We start from the raw sequence: 15,458 nt of genomic DNA, 5'->3' as shown, positions 1-15,458 counted from the left end.
GTGGTAGAAATGGTGGTGATTTATTTGGGGATATGGATGAACGCAGACGGAGGATGCTGAGCTCTGGATGAAAGCACCAGTTGTTAAGGACCTAGATCCCTAACGATCCGATAAAACAGACAATAACGAGATAAAGATAATCCGGCGCCCGTGAGGGTCAGCGGAGATAAAGATCTGGGCGGCTGTGCGCGGGTTCCAACCCGTCGGGCAACGACTACAGATCAGATATACGTTCCGGCTGTGCGCGGAGACCTTCCGTCGGGCAGCAGGTAGCGTAAGGAATTAGGGATTCAAAGAATCACAAGTGGACTTGGCCAAAATAATATTGTATTTCATTGAATGATTAAAAAGATAACAGTCTATCCTATTTATAATGCTACTGACTTAATGAACAAGAAAACAAAGATATAGAAAGAGATATGCTAAATCCCTATAATATCTAAACTAAATAATAATAATAATAACTAAAGTAAATAATAATAATATAGGTTCGTATCTTGTTACGAGCCTATTATTATTTAGTTTAGATATAGTAGGGATTTGCATATCTTCTTTTCTTATATTATTTTCTTGGTCATTAAGTTAGGGTATTAGTATCTAGTATTATAAATAGGAGAGATTATATCATTGTATGGGGAAATCCATCGATGAATTGAATGAAGAAATAATTTGCCCACATTACTTGTGCAATACTCCTTATCAAACCTGGAAGACTGCCGACGGAGGAAGTTCTCCGCGCCAGCCACGAATTGAGCCGCCGACCCCAACGTTCGGGGCGCCGGATTGGTGTGTTGCGAGTGTAATCGCAGAATTTCTTCGTTAAGAGAATTGTGCTCTTAACAACTGGTGCTTTCATCGGTTCTCACCCTCCGCATCCATTCACCCTAATTAGAGGTCAATTTCTACGTGGAAGGACATCAACATCCAATTTTTTCCATTATCATGTCACACAACTGCATCGACGTGGCGTGGTCGGGCGACCCCTTGTCCCTTGGGTTTGAGAAGATCATGGCTAGATTCGACAAATTGGAGTCGCTTTTGGATGCGAAGGACCGACGACGGGGGAAGCTTCAACCACCACAACGGCCTGATCCAGAACCACCTAACGGTCTTCCTGATCGTGGCGGCACTGATTGGGACAAGCAGCGTCGGCTTTACACCCAGCCTACGTACCGACGGCCACAACACCACCAGCCGGATAGGTACCCACCGCCGCCTCCATATCAACCGGATAGATGCCGGCCGCACCACCTCCACCAAACTCGTTACGGGCCACCGCCCACGTACAGGGGGTTCCCGCGTCGTCAATTTCTGGAGCCGCAGCACGGGCCTTCTCGCCAACCATCCTGTTGGGACCTGCCGGGTGCTCGGGTGTCGATGGGTAATCGGGATTATGAAGACAACGCTTCTATATATTACCCTGATTATGATGGTGACTCTGAGGGATATGATGAAGACGTTGATGTCGACCATGACCCATCTAGCAACTCACAACTAACTGTCATTGTTGTCCCGCCGCCACCACCACAACGCTCACCATCTTGCTTGAGCATGACAAGCCACGGCCATTCGGCAGCGCCACTACCCGCTGTAGCTGCTGTCCCATCTTCGAATCATCCCCCAACAGTTCCATCTTGCATCCCCGACGACGATAGAGGAGAGGAGAGCGGATTGTTAGATGAACTGCCCCCACCCGCTGTGATCTCTCCGCCATGCTGCCCCTATATCAGTGAAGAGGAAGAAACATTGTTAGATGACGACGAGGAGGTTGATTCCATTGAGGAAGTGAAGAAGGTCGTCGCATCTCTCGATGCTGCTCGAATGACATCTAACGATGTTGTTGAGAATTGTTTAAGCAAAAATTGTGGTGCTTATCGATGTGCATTAGTTGGAAACAAAGTTGCACCGTCCTTTCCAATACGTTTGAAGGAGATTGTCTTTATCTGTGGGAATTTGCATGTTAGGGATCCTACACGGCTGAATCCTCGATCAACATCACTCGACACCGATGCTAGGTTGATCCCTCCGCGCAATGACACGCCATGTTTGAGCATTCTTGGAAGCATGGACGAGCTTTTCGTTTTGGGATGGAATTTTGCGGACTACATGGGGTCTCCTTTGTTGATTTTTGATGGAGGGGATGAAGGGAAACGTTTAGTTGTTCGATATGTGTTTGATTCAGGAGAAGACGCCTCACCAAAGCATATTTTCGCGAAGATCGTCATTGTGTCGTGGTTCCCACCTTGAGGACAAGGTGGATTTTAACCGTGGGGGAGTTGTTACGAGCCTATTATTATTTAGTTTAGATATAGTAGGGATTTGCATATCTTCTTTTCTTATATTATTTTCTTGGTCATTAAGTTAGGGTATTAGTATCTAGTATTATAAATAGGAGAGATTATATCATTGTATGGGGAAATCCATCGATGAATTGAATGAAGAAATAATTTGCCCACATTACTTGTGCAATACTCCTTATCAAACCTGGAAGACTGCCGACGGAGGAAGTTCTCCGCGCCAGCCACGAATTGAGCCGCCGACCCCAACGTTCGGGGCGCCGGATTGGTGTGTTGCGAGTGTAATCGCAGAATTTCTTCGTTAAGAGAATTGTGCTCTTAACAAAATCTCCCATACAACTCCACTGTCTTATTGCTCGTATGTTTTGAGTGTCTTCTGCTACTGTGGATGATGCCGTCTGTTTAAGTTTACCTCTTCAGATTTTGGTGTTTATTACCTTGACCTTATTGCTGGCAATTACGCAAAAACATCCGTTTAAGCTTATAACCAAACAATTTATTCTTACTCTTTTGTTCCAAGATTATGATATTTTTAGTTATTTAGACATGGCTATACGATAACAAGCTGATATTTTAATTTTTTTAAAATTCAAACCTTGTGTGAAGTAGCAACTTTGACAAGCTCTAAACCAAGAGGGATAACAAACCTAACTGACAAACATGCTGAGATATAACTCATCAATTTCCCTTCCAGCAGCATGAAGCTCTAAGGGCATCAGCAATGGGGCGCCCTAAGGCGTGCCACGTCATCAGTTTTATCCTCCTACCTCCCCACCTGCAGTGGGGCGCCCTAAGGCGCGCCCTATGGCGCGCCACATCATCATTTTTTTAATATTTACAAAATCCATACGAATTTAAAAAAACTTAATAAATTAAAATACGAATTTCAAAAACTTCATTTCATTTAATAAAAATTAATACATTACAATGCGAATTAAAAAAAACGCAAACTCAGCGACGGCGGTTACGAGCCCACACTTCTTCAATCATGTCGCTCATGAGTTGCGCATGATCCTGTTGGTTGCGCATTGAGGCCTGTCTAGATAGAACCTCATTGAAGCCTAACGGTAACCCTCTATCGGGTGTCTCGGTCGACGTGCCGGACGAGCTAGATGCACGGTCATCTTCATTCCAATCGGTGATGCTTCCACCTTCATTCTCGACTATCATGTTGTGCATGATTATGCACGCATATATGACATCGGCGATGACTTCCTTGTACCAGGAACGAGCCGGCCCTTTCACAATTGCCCACCGTGATTGGAGCACACCAAATGCCCGCTCGACATCCTTCCGCACCGACTCCTGCTTTTGCGCAAATAAACCCTCTTCTCACCAATTGGGCAGCTGATCGTCTTTAGGAAAACTGGCCACCGTGGGTAGATGCCATCGGCCAAGTAGTACCCCATATGGTATTGGCGTCTGTTGGCAGTGAACTCGATGGCCGGGCCGTTGCCGTTACATTGCTCGGTGAAGAGGGTGGACGAGTTGAGGACGTTAATGTCGTTGTTCGACCCGGCTACGCCAAAGTAAGCATGCCAGATCCAGAGTCGATGGTCAGCGACGGCTTCGAGGATCATCGTCGGGTGGCTGCCCTTGTATCCACTTGTGAATTGGCCTCTCCACGCCGTCGGACAATTCTTCCACTGTCAGTGCATACAGTCGATGCTCCCGAGCATCCCAGGAAACCCGTGCGCCGTCTCGTGCATCTGCATCAGACCCTGGCAATCAGTGGCAGTCGGCTTGCGCAAATATGTGTCGCCATAGGCCTCTACTATCCCCCGACAAAAGCGCTTCAGACACTCGCGGCCTGTAGAATCCCCGCAGTGGAGGTACTTGTCAAAAAGGTCCGTCGTGGTGCCGTATGTCAACTGACGAATAGCAGTCGTGCACTTTTGCAATGGTGTAAGGCCGGGTTTGCCGATGCCGTCCTCCCGAAACGTGAAGTATTCATCACGTGAAGACAATGTCCGAACAATGCTGAGAAAAAGGTACCGCGACATTCTAAACCGGTGGCGGAAAACAGTCGGGCCCCATTGTGGTTGATCGGCAAAATAGTGTTCAACCAGACGTCTGTGAGCTTCCGGGTGGTCGCGTCGGACATACGTCCTATGTCGAATAGGCCTATGGACTTGCTCAGCCGCCGCTGCCGCCGCCTCCTCCTCGCGCTGCATTGCCGCACCCGCATAGCATGCCGTCATGGCCTCTTCAACGGCTGCATCTAATGCTTCTGACGTCGAACTACCAGACTCAGACGAACTAGAACTATTGGTGTCGTCGCCGAGATTCATTTTGGTTGGATGTTGAGAGAGAATATGTAAAGAGATAGTCGATATGTTCGTATGTACAAATGAATGAGAAACGAGATTTAAATAGAAAATCAAAAACGCGTGTCATCGTCCGAGACCATCGGGCGTGCCATCGTCCGCCCCATTGCGGATGGCCTAATGTCAAAAATAAAAACGCATGTAGCCAGCAAACAAACTGCAAACTAAAATTACAACATTTATAATTAAAGAAATGGATAGACTTCCTAGTAATACTATACAGAACATGGAGGGATAGTTACATATTTCATACAAACTGTTTTATCTTTGTTTCAATTTAGTACCAAAAGTATTAAGTTTACATATTTCATACAAAAAGTTACATTATTGTTTTAAATTAATACATTCCGTTAAATCCCTACTAACACCGTTACTTCCAATTACATCATACATACAAAAAGTTTCATCAATGTTTCAAATTTGTACAAAAAATTTTAAATTAAAACTTTCCATTAATTATTTCAAACACAGTTATTTTTATTACTCACAAAAATGAAAAAACACAGAGAAAAAAAATCACCACTCTTCACCATCAAATTAGCGTATTGCATTTTATTTTCAAAGCTTTCTCATGTAACAATCGAGAATATAACTAAAAAATATTGAATTTTTTTGTAAAAATTAAATATTGGCTTATTGACTATTAGAAGCTCAAATTAGTCATTTTGTAAATATGAAATATGGACTTATTTTATACTGTGTTCTATAAAGGATACAATAAAAAATTGAGCATATTGAGAGACATAATTTTTTTAAACCACGATCAATTGCTGGAAGAATTAGTATTGACTGATATTTTTTTAGAGTTATTAATTGTATTAAATCTCCAATTATTCTTTTATTGTGATGATAAGTTGGACAAATTATAAACTAACGGTGTTTAAAATATTTACCAGAATGTATTAGTTTAAAACACTAATGTAACTTTTTGTATGAAATATGTACACTTAATACTTCTTGTACTAAATTGAAATAAAGGTAAAACATTTTGTATGAAACATATAATTAGCCCGAACATTGATACGAGGGATATGGTGTGCTTAATTTACAGAAGGAGAATGCAAACTGAATTGAGCAGCCTACTTAACATCATCAGAACCACGATTCCTTCCCGTCCAGCACATTTCGATCAGCATCATGATGATGAAAGTTTTAAATATCAAACAAGTTACCTGTATCGGCAAAAGCAGTTTCAGGTGAGTATACATTCCAGTTAGGTGAAGCAGCAGCTTCCACAGCTCCTGCAAATGACTGATTTTCAAACATCCAGCTACTGTCAAGAAGATGAAAGTCAAACGAGCCAGGTACTCCACTTTCAGGAAACTGGCAGACAGCATCATCCATTGGGGAGGTATATGCAGCTACTTCAGCATTCTGTTGAGGGGGATTGTCCACGGTCAAGGGTGTTACGCTTGGCTGATCATCTTGTATATTTTGTACCTGCGAGGTCTCAGCTGATGCCCCGTTCTCAGCATGAATCTGCATATTGCCATGGTTGACAGAGGAATCACAAAAGAAGCCAAACTCTGCTGGACTTGAACCCATACCACTTTGAGTAAGGTGCTGATGCTGCTGGACATCATTTTGGCCATAAGCCAACGAGGAAGTAGGATGACCTTGTTTTTGAGGTTGAGCAAAGTCATTAACCACTCCGGAGCATGAGGAGATTGCGGATCTTGAATGCAATTGATCCAGGAAAGTATTGCCAGCATCCGAGTGACAGGAATCAACAGTCTGAGAAGGAACATGGTTGTCAGGCACAGATGTAATATAGGGTTCGGGGCCATCGGAATTGCTAATGTTTCCTGCTCTTGGTTCAGTACTTGGGTAGGGTTGCAATCCTGGTGACCCCAGAGAGGTTCCACTAACAGATGGCTGAGAAGGCGTCAGAGATTGGTGCGGTGTGAAAGCAGGAGAGTAGTTAGGAAGTCGCTGCATGTTCATCCGAGGATTAGAAGGAGAGTAGTTTGCATGCCTAGCATCCATGTTAGGGCGAGAAGATAATACAGTAGCCTGTCTTCGACGCACATCTGTGACAGCAGCTTGCAACGCACAACGCCTGCTTAGAGTTGGGTCTCCAGATAATTGAGACCTGTGCACATGCTTATTATTATTTGTGGAAGCCCCAATCAACCCATTACGTTTGAAGACTGGACGATGGGAGAATTGAGGAATTTGGCTTCGAATTTGGCTTCCTACAGGGTGGCTTTTGTTCGTAGGGGCAACCCTGGGAGTAACGGTGTAAGGACTTCTAGGTTGTGAGTGTGACCGCACTGAAGCTAACGGCGAAAGAGGGTTATATCTAGAAGCAACACGTCCAGGTGGTTGGCTTCTTACTTGGTTCATGGCATTTGGCATACTAACATTGGATGACTGGACACAAGGACGAATTGTCCCGGGGTTAACACCCTGATTCTGAGGCAAAGAGTTTGGTTGTGATGGAGCACATCCCGGCACTTGAATTGATTGGAAATACGATTCTACACAAGCAGTAATCATACTGTGATTAGCGACAGGCTTATCAATTTTCTTCACACGCTTCCGCTCTGATTTCCAGAATTCCTCTTTATCACTAGCATGGCAATGGTCAGCACTGTTAAAGCCAGTGCCCCAATGGAGACATGGAGCCAATACGTCACACACATAACAGTGACACTGAAAGTAAGGAACTCAAAATCAAAGATGGAAGCCTTCTACTCTCCCCCAGACATATCAAAATATCAAAATAAAAGAAATTACCAAGCCACAATGAACCTCATGCCGGTTAGACGCAAAGCGATACTTAGCACAGAGATGTCTAGGGTGAGGAAAGTCCCTGCACGCCACCTGTAGATGCAGTAGCCATTTGTTTTAACCAATATCTGAACGAATAAAGTAAAACAACAACTAGTGTCTTCAAAGATGAGATTAAATCAGTAACAATTAGCAGACATGACAGAGGCCTTATAAATACCAAATAATAACCATTATAGTCACACAATCACACACACGCACTTTTGGTTCCCAAAGCTTTAACTGGATTCGAAGAAAAGTACAAAGTATGTCAGAAATCGTTTTATCTGATCAACTATTCGAGAAGTAGACTTCAAGAAGCTGCAGTTCCCACCTTATCACATTCATAGCTAGTAACCAAGGGTATTTCATGATACACTCAAGAAGTAAACAAAATTGCAGCTACTATGGTTGGCTACCAAATAAACATGATGCTCACATAGACATAAACTTATTTATCAGAAAACACGACGCAATCTCTAGAATCAGACCCCGGGCCCTTCTTATCACCAAGATAATGGTTGCACAAACAAAAAATATAAATATAAAGTACCATGCTTAATATAGTACAAAGTAAAAACTGCGAATCAATTTCTCCAAAAATTCCCAACAAATCCATCATCAGAGATATCAAGCTATATAAGACACAAACAATCCAAACCAAAGAACATAAAAAGTGATACTCCCTCCGTTTTTTAAAAATAGCTACTATTTCCATTTTTTGCCGTTCCTTAAAAATAGAAACTTTAGAATCTTACTTTACTACTTTTTCTCTTCCTCTCTCTTACTTTACCAATTTTTTTCACCTACTTTACCAATTATGCATTGAAACCCATGTCGTTTCAAATGTTTCTATTTTTTTAATACGGAGGGAGTATATTCAACCATCTTCACCCAATCCAACAAATCACAGTAAAATGTTAAGAGCAACAGTAAGCTCACTTACTTACTGATATGTTTATGACAAAAAATTAACAAAAAAGGGGCCATATTTAATTGTCATGTAATCAAACATGCGAAAATGAAAAGGAACACATACCTCACCCTTCTCCCCAACAATCTCGAGATCATCGGAATCATCACCGTCATCCTTATGATTCACGGCGACCACCGGATTGTCGGGGTCGCCATCCAAAACCATACACTCGTCATCATCTCCGTCATCAATAGCAACCTTCACTGAATCTGATCTCGATTTCTTAGTGGTGTTCGGGAACAGCTCACCTACAAAAACGACGTCGTCCGAATCATCATCTATGTTTCCGCCAACCTCAACCAGCAGTTTGGACAGCCATTCGCCGTCTTCCTTATAGCCGAAATCGCCGAAGCCTTTTGTGACGTCACCGAAAACCGTCTCCTCGTCGGAGCTGATATCCAGTACAATCGGAGCCGGGTTTTCCATGGAGAAGAGTTGGATTCTCAGTAGCTTCGTTGGAATTGGAAAAAGCTCATCCCTTTCAGTCAACAACGTACGCGCTTTAACCCCAAAGCACTAATACAGTGAAAAATGGTAAAATTAAACAAAAATTGGGAAATTCAGATCTGCTGACGGTGAAGAAACCCTAACTCCCACAGCTGCGAATGCACATTGAGGAGAGAGAAAAAGATTGTATATTGGCAACAATCTAATACGGTAATACATCGCTCTCTTTACATTAATTATACTCTAACTAATAGGAGTAATGTTTTTTTATTCGGATATTATTAGCTCCTTATTATACATAGTATAAATAATTTTTTATTATATAGTGATACAAAAAGTTCTATAATTATTTTATATTACTACAAAAAGTTTATCATTGTTTCATATTTGTCGTTGCGTAGGTAAAAATTTAACGACACTCAAATTTAACGACACTCAAACCGATACTATAACAAAATAAAACTTTTGGTATAAACTTCAAATATTTTGACCAATATAGATAAAGATTAAATATTTTGTAATCCTGTAAATTATGCAACTACCTTCTCCCCAAAGTAATAAAGAAAAGTAGTACTCTTGACATACTTTGGCATAAAAGATTAAAGAATAATCTTCATTTGAAATACTTTTATCACGCATTTAATTTTGTTGTACGAGATATTTTTATTAGAATGAAGGGAAATAAGTATATAGCAAATAAAAGAGATAAAGAGAGAGTATGAAAAAATAAAAGAGTATATAAAATAGGGCAAAAGAGAAATAAAAAAATAGCAATAAAATCGGGCAAAAGAGAAAAAAATTAGAAGAAAGAAGAGATTCGGTTATTGCCAAAAAAAAGAGAAAATATCTCACTTGGTCTGGACATCTCAAAAAGAAATACACCAAGTTACCCTATCACGTTAATATTTCCCTATAATATCCAAAACAGAATCTATCATGTCTGAATGCTCATTAAAGGACCATTGGCTAGGCAGTTGCTACAAATCAAATAGTACTACGTACAACTATAGTAACATCTACAGTAAAACACCACATATAGGGCCATAACAAGATTTCGCCCTTCAAATGTTCAGAATTGAGACATAACAACCATCATCACCACTTATTTCTCATCATCCTCTGAATCGGACTTGGCGAAGACTGTTTCCGGCTGAGTCTGAGCGTACGCTGGCGCGATATATTTAGGATCTTTGACAGCAACATCAGCATACTTGAGGATTGCTTCTCTGGGATCTTCATCCATCCATGTTTCCTTAATCATACCCCCTTGCTGTAACAGAATGTGAAACATGTGAGTACTTGGTCTCTCAAAGCATTGTTTGAGAATGAGTAAAAGCCACATTACCTTAAGAAGGTACTGTGTCAGCATGCTTCCTGTTGTCGAACCAACTCTTCCACCATGGCCTGGCCCCGTCATGGGTAGCTCCGGCTTGTGGGACTTGAGTGGGTCCTTCAGTGTTTTCTCGCGCTGACGTTTACGGCTAGGCTGATCTCTGAATAATGGCAGCGCGTGCGGATTGTGAATGACGGGTTGTGCCTGAAAATCATCGAGAGACTTCTTCCGTGGTGCACGTGCAACGCACACGAGTGCTCCCCTCTCGCTGATGGTCGGATCGTATAGTATGTGGGTTCCTCCTTCATGTCTGTCCCCTACTGTTGCGAAGATCTGCAGGGTTTGAGATCAGAGATTAAATGCGGACGGATTAGTGCATACAGCCTAAAAGTTTCAGGTTAAGGCATATTCAATGGCTGGAATCTTTCTGTAAATAATATGATGCATGAAGGTTTTTGGATTCTCAAATCTGAGTATTCACAAGGTATGATTCTCTGAATATAAAGCACAGTTAAATTACCTGGTTTATCCTTGGATGCCACGCACATTGAACAACGCTATATGTTGAAGATATTCCAACTCTTGACACCAATTCCATTTTTGATCTGTCGTACAAACATAGCATACCTCCTGTTGTGTTATTCTTTTCAACTGATGTTCCAGTCAAGAAGAGTTCTTCATCGGGGCTGAATGCAACATTTGTCTGAGCATAATTGTTCGGAAGATCATCAAAAACATGAAGAGCCTTCTTCATTTGACGCAAATCCCAGACCTGGTACACATGGCAGGTATGGATAGAACTATATTAGGTCAACCCTTAAAATAACAGGCTCCATAGGAGTACTTCATCATTCCTACAAGAATTAAAAAACAAAGAAATTGGTAGATTTCCTCATAGCATCTAGAATACCTTGAGTGTACCATCAAAGCTTCTTGACAAAAGGATTAATCCATCACTCGAAAACTTGAGGGATGTAATATCATCTGTGTGGCAATCTCCAACGTGTATGTCTGGCCTGCTTACCCATCCAGATTTGATGTTCCATATCTGTAGAGCATGGCACAGAAATTGGTAATTGTTTAAATGTAATTAAGGCAAGCCAGAAAGCATTATCCTAGTATAATTATAGTTGACAGACAAGATGAAGTCATATAGTATAATGAAGAGCTCAGCACACCAATCAAAACCTACCTGCAAGGAACCATCGCCAATACCACCTGCAATCCGTTTACCTTCACAATCCCAGGCACATGTTGTTACAGGAATGCGTCCAGGCATAGAAAGCTTGGGTTTGATAACCTAATAATTAAGAGACAAGCATGAGAAAATTATCATAATAGGTACATATATACAAATCATGGATGGAGGTTTTCAACCATACCATGAAATATTGTTAACATTAGGAAATGAGTAAAGAATAGACACAGACTTAATGACTGAATGAAGAAACCATTCAGTCATGGAATGTTCTCTTTCAAGAAACCAATACTGTATTTCTATGAGTAAGTAAAATTCCAATCACATAAGAGTATATCACTTCTATCTTAACTTACAACTCTATAGTGGCCATTTCCCTGGCTCTCTCCACTCAACCAAGAAAGTAGGAAAACATAAAATAAGAAACCCATTAAACTCATGAATAATTTGAACAAATATTAGTAACTTCTGAAAAACCAGAAAACGATTTTCAGATGGTGTATGAATTGATTATTTATGCCATAATTAGCTTTTTCTTCAGAGATACACTAATAATTAGAACCAACCAACCATAATGAGAGTGAAATTTGCTTGGGAATAGATGGTACAATGATGCAGCTGCACAATGTATTCTCAAGGTTGACGACATATATAGTTTTATGTTTCTATTATATATGTATATACTATACACAGTACATGTAATCAGTTTTGGATGAGTCTTTGAATGGATTCATGACTAGAGTTTCCGAAGGTTTGAAGAATTGTGATGGGCGGAAAGTGTCAAACATGATTTCACAGCCTTTTATGTACATTGCACTCAATTCTTCCAAACAACCCTCAGGTGCTAGTCAAATCTCTCCAACAAATGAGTGAGCAACCAGAAAGGTTAAAGCAGTTACCTGTTTTTGACTTTTGAAGTCATTTACATCCCATATTCGCAGTGAACCATCCTCAGATGATGTTAGGATAGTCTGCTTATCCTTAGGATGCCATTCTCCACACGTCAACCCAGATATGTGGCCTTTAGTATTCTTAAGATCCCTGATATACATGTCTCCCTTGACAAACTCTCCCAATGTAAGTCCATCACGGTCATATATCTGCACCAAAGCAGGAAGAACATCAGTTGGATCAGAATGTGTATAACCTAAACAAATATCGTGAACTGTCATTCAGAATCACCTTAGCCTGGGCTGATCCAGTGACGCACATAAATCTATCTGCTGTAGGGCTCCAACTCAACCCACGAATTTGATGACCTTCAAATGGTTCAAGCTGTCTAAATGACTGAAGATGGGAATTCATGCCTTGAAAATCATACATGCGAACAGTATAGTCATAGCTGCCAGATAGAACTCGAGATCCAGTGTGATCCACTGCAAGTGCTGAAACCACCTGTGAAAAATTTCAGTTATGATACCCTCGTAGTCTTAATCCCAATGACAAAAAAAAATTAGCAATCTAACATGAGATTCCATAGAACAGAGAGGCATCCCATTCATATATCCAGCTAAAACCATAACCAATCACCCAAATATCCAAAATTTGCTGAAATTAAGAAAGGTTCAAAGGGGTATACTCTAATATCTTTCATTTTTCTTAATACATATGCTGCAATTTAAAAGGATACAAGAGTCACATGGACGCATGGTTTTTTAGGAAGGAGTATATATTAAGGAAGAGAACTTAGAAATGCCTGATAGGACTGCTTATTCAGCTTTGAAGCTTATTTAAGCCACTACTACCTTCCATATTAACGTGAGTGGCTCTACAATAGAATACCAAAACTCTGTGTTCAGAATTTCTGATGAAAACGAATCTGGTAGGACTTCTTGACAGCATATACAATCTCAAAAGTATATGACATTGTGACCAATATGCATACAATCCAGGAATATGACAGATGCCTGGGGATTGAGTACAGGAACTTCATAGTAAAACCTATTATGACCCAATGAGAACTTATCCGGTTATCTAAGCGAAGATACTCTACTGCAAGGAGAACATAAGACACAAAAAGAAGTGCCTCTGTTCCGGCTACACAATCTAGTAAACTTTAAGGGAGATCAAACTCATAAAAAAAATGGTCAGGAGGATGATGATTATCCTAGAAAAAATGTTTAAGTATTTCATGGTTGACTGGTTGGACATACTGAAGACACTAGGATTTGTATCTTCACTTCATTGGAGCACCGAAACACATAGAAGGTTCACTCAGTCTGCACAGACTTAAGTTTGAGAGAGAGAGATTTGACAGAATTTAAATTGATAAGGAGAGTCTTGTAAATTTCTCAGCAACACCAAATTTCTATGCCTACTTTTGTGAACTGCGACACCTTATATACATGCACGATACAACACTTATAACTTTCTTAAATCCAACCAACAATAACCATTCTTTAATCTCCCTAACCAATTCAGGCATATGGTATCTCACTGTGATGCAATTAACGCATACCACGTTATAACATCAGACGCATATAACAACTGTAGTGCGAAAGATAATAAACACTAGCTGCTATTTCACAGTAAAAAAAAGTTGACAGTGTAAAGCATACTGAAAATAGTAAAATCCAAGGGAACAGATCAGCTAAATGTTTCACCTTCGTATGCCCCTTCAAGATTATTTCATTGCTCAATGGAATTCGATATCCAGGGCCATCATCTTCTTCATCTGCATCTTCTTCTTCATCTTCATCAGAATCACAATCTATAGCACCTGGAGGCGGCCTAGGTGGCCCAATCGCCGGTCCATCATCATCATCATCACCATCCTCAGCTTTCCCAGGAGGCGGCCTAGGTGGCCCAATTGTCGGTTCATCATCATCATCATTTTCAGGTTTCTTAGGAGGCGGTCTAGGCGGCCCAATTCGAGGCTCCTCGTCCTCATTTCCTGCGCCACCGCTCCCAGGAGGCGGACCAATCGCCATCTCATCTTCCTCATCCAAATCCGCCGGAGGCCTTGGAGGCCCAACCAATTTACCCACACCGCCATCCCTACTCGAATTTCTAGGGTTTGAGTTTCTGAAAGAGTTTATCCAGTCCTGAGAGGAGCTGGACAGCGAGGGGAAGGCGGAAGCGGAGGGTTTATCATTCGAGGAGGTGGATGTGGAGGAAGCGCCGGTGGTCCGACGGGTGGCGTTGTGGACGAGTTCGAGAGGGGTTTGAGATTTCGATTGCTTACCGAAACTCAAAGGGAATTGAGCTCTGACTCCTTCGTAGATATCAGCTTCATCGTCCATCTTGGCAGAGTATGGGAATTTTGATTGAAGATTCAGTCGAATTAATTTTGAGTTTGGATGAATTTACAGGCGAAAGCTCCACCGCCGCGCTGCCATGGCCGATTGGCGTAGTCACTTCGATTTCTACCGGTTCGGTCAAATTAAACCTCTGGCTAAAAAAATACTCCAATTAAATCACAAAATTTAGTCATTTTAGTATCTTAACTATCAAATTAGAATATTAAATACGAAGTTTCAAAATTTTCAGCATACACGTCATTTTGAATATAGGGTTTTTAGCCTATAAATACCTGAATTTTGAGTTTTTTCTTATTTTTTCCCTAAAATTTAAAATTTGAATATAAATGCATAAACTTTTGATGTTTCTAATTTTTCCCCAATATTCAAAATTAAAATACATGTGGCAAATTAAAGCTTATGTGGCAATCAAAATTACACCCACGTGTTTCTATTAACTAATAAAATAATAAATTTAAATTCCAAATCAGCCATCTTTAATCCCCCTCTTTCTTGTCAAGTTCTTCGTGAAGGCTCTGCCCGTCGTCGTCGGGAAAACATCGGAGATGTTCGTGTATCAAGTTCCAACCTGCCGCCTCTCCATCTTTGTGGAAGATTACATCAATGGCGGAAGATAAAGACGCTCACGTGGTGGAATTCCGATGGTGGACAAGGAGCAGCGCCACAGATCAGCTTGTACGGCGGTGATGGGGAGCCATCCGCTGGCGGAGATCTCGCGCAGCCTGGGCCTGGGGGCACTTCCTCCTTCTAAGTGCTAAAGCTTTGGCAGAGGGAGGAGGATCTGTTTGGAAGAAGAATGTCGAAAAAGGAATCGCGAATGGACTCGATCCGGCAAGAGATCTCCCACC

General features: G+C 41.3%; 2 protein-coding genes across 2 annotated transcripts; both read right to left on the bottom strand.

Annotated features, from left to right (window-relative positions):
• Positions 1 to 5,566: 5,566 nt before the first annotated feature.
• LOC121792669 lies at positions 5,567 to 9,030 on the bottom strand. Its single transcript, XM_042190704.1, has 3 exons — positions 8,436 to 9,030; positions 7,364 to 7,450; positions 5,567 to 7,279 (listed from the first exon to the last, which is right to left on the bottom strand). Exons 1-3 carry the CDS (start codon positions 8,796 to 8,798, stop codon positions 5,777 to 5,779), a joined length of 1,953 nt encoding a protein of 650 aa, XP_042046638.1. The 5' UTR covers positions 8,799 to 9,030; the 3' UTR covers positions 5,567 to 5,776.
• Positions 9,031 to 9,618: 588 nt separating this feature from the next.
• On the bottom strand, positions 9,619 to 14,739 carry LOC121792668 (WD repeat-containing protein 70-like). Its single transcript, XM_042190703.1, has 8 exons — positions 13,954 to 14,739; positions 12,533 to 12,745; positions 12,250 to 12,450; positions 11,345 to 11,452; positions 11,063 to 11,200; positions 10,673 to 10,924; positions 10,165 to 10,485; positions 9,619 to 10,089 (listed from the first exon to the last, which is right to left on the bottom strand). The coding sequence occupies exons 1-8, from the start codon at positions 14,590 to 14,592 to the stop codon at positions 9,922 to 9,924; spliced, it is 2,040 nt and encodes a 679-aa protein (XP_042046637.1). The 5' UTR covers positions 14,593 to 14,739; the 3' UTR covers positions 9,619 to 9,921.
• Positions 14,740 to 15,458: the final 719 nt, after the last annotated feature.

The sequence above is a fragment of the Salvia splendens genome, chromosome 2 (assembly GCF_004379255.2).
Source record: "Salvia splendens isolate huo1 chromosome 2, SspV2, whole genome shotgun sequence".
Classification (NCBI taxonomy): domain Eukaryota; kingdom Viridiplantae; phylum Streptophyta; class Magnoliopsida; order Lamiales; family Lamiaceae; genus Salvia; species Salvia splendens.
The sequence above is the reverse complement of the archived record's forward strand: the minus strand, read 5'-3'. Positions and strand labels throughout refer to the sequence as shown.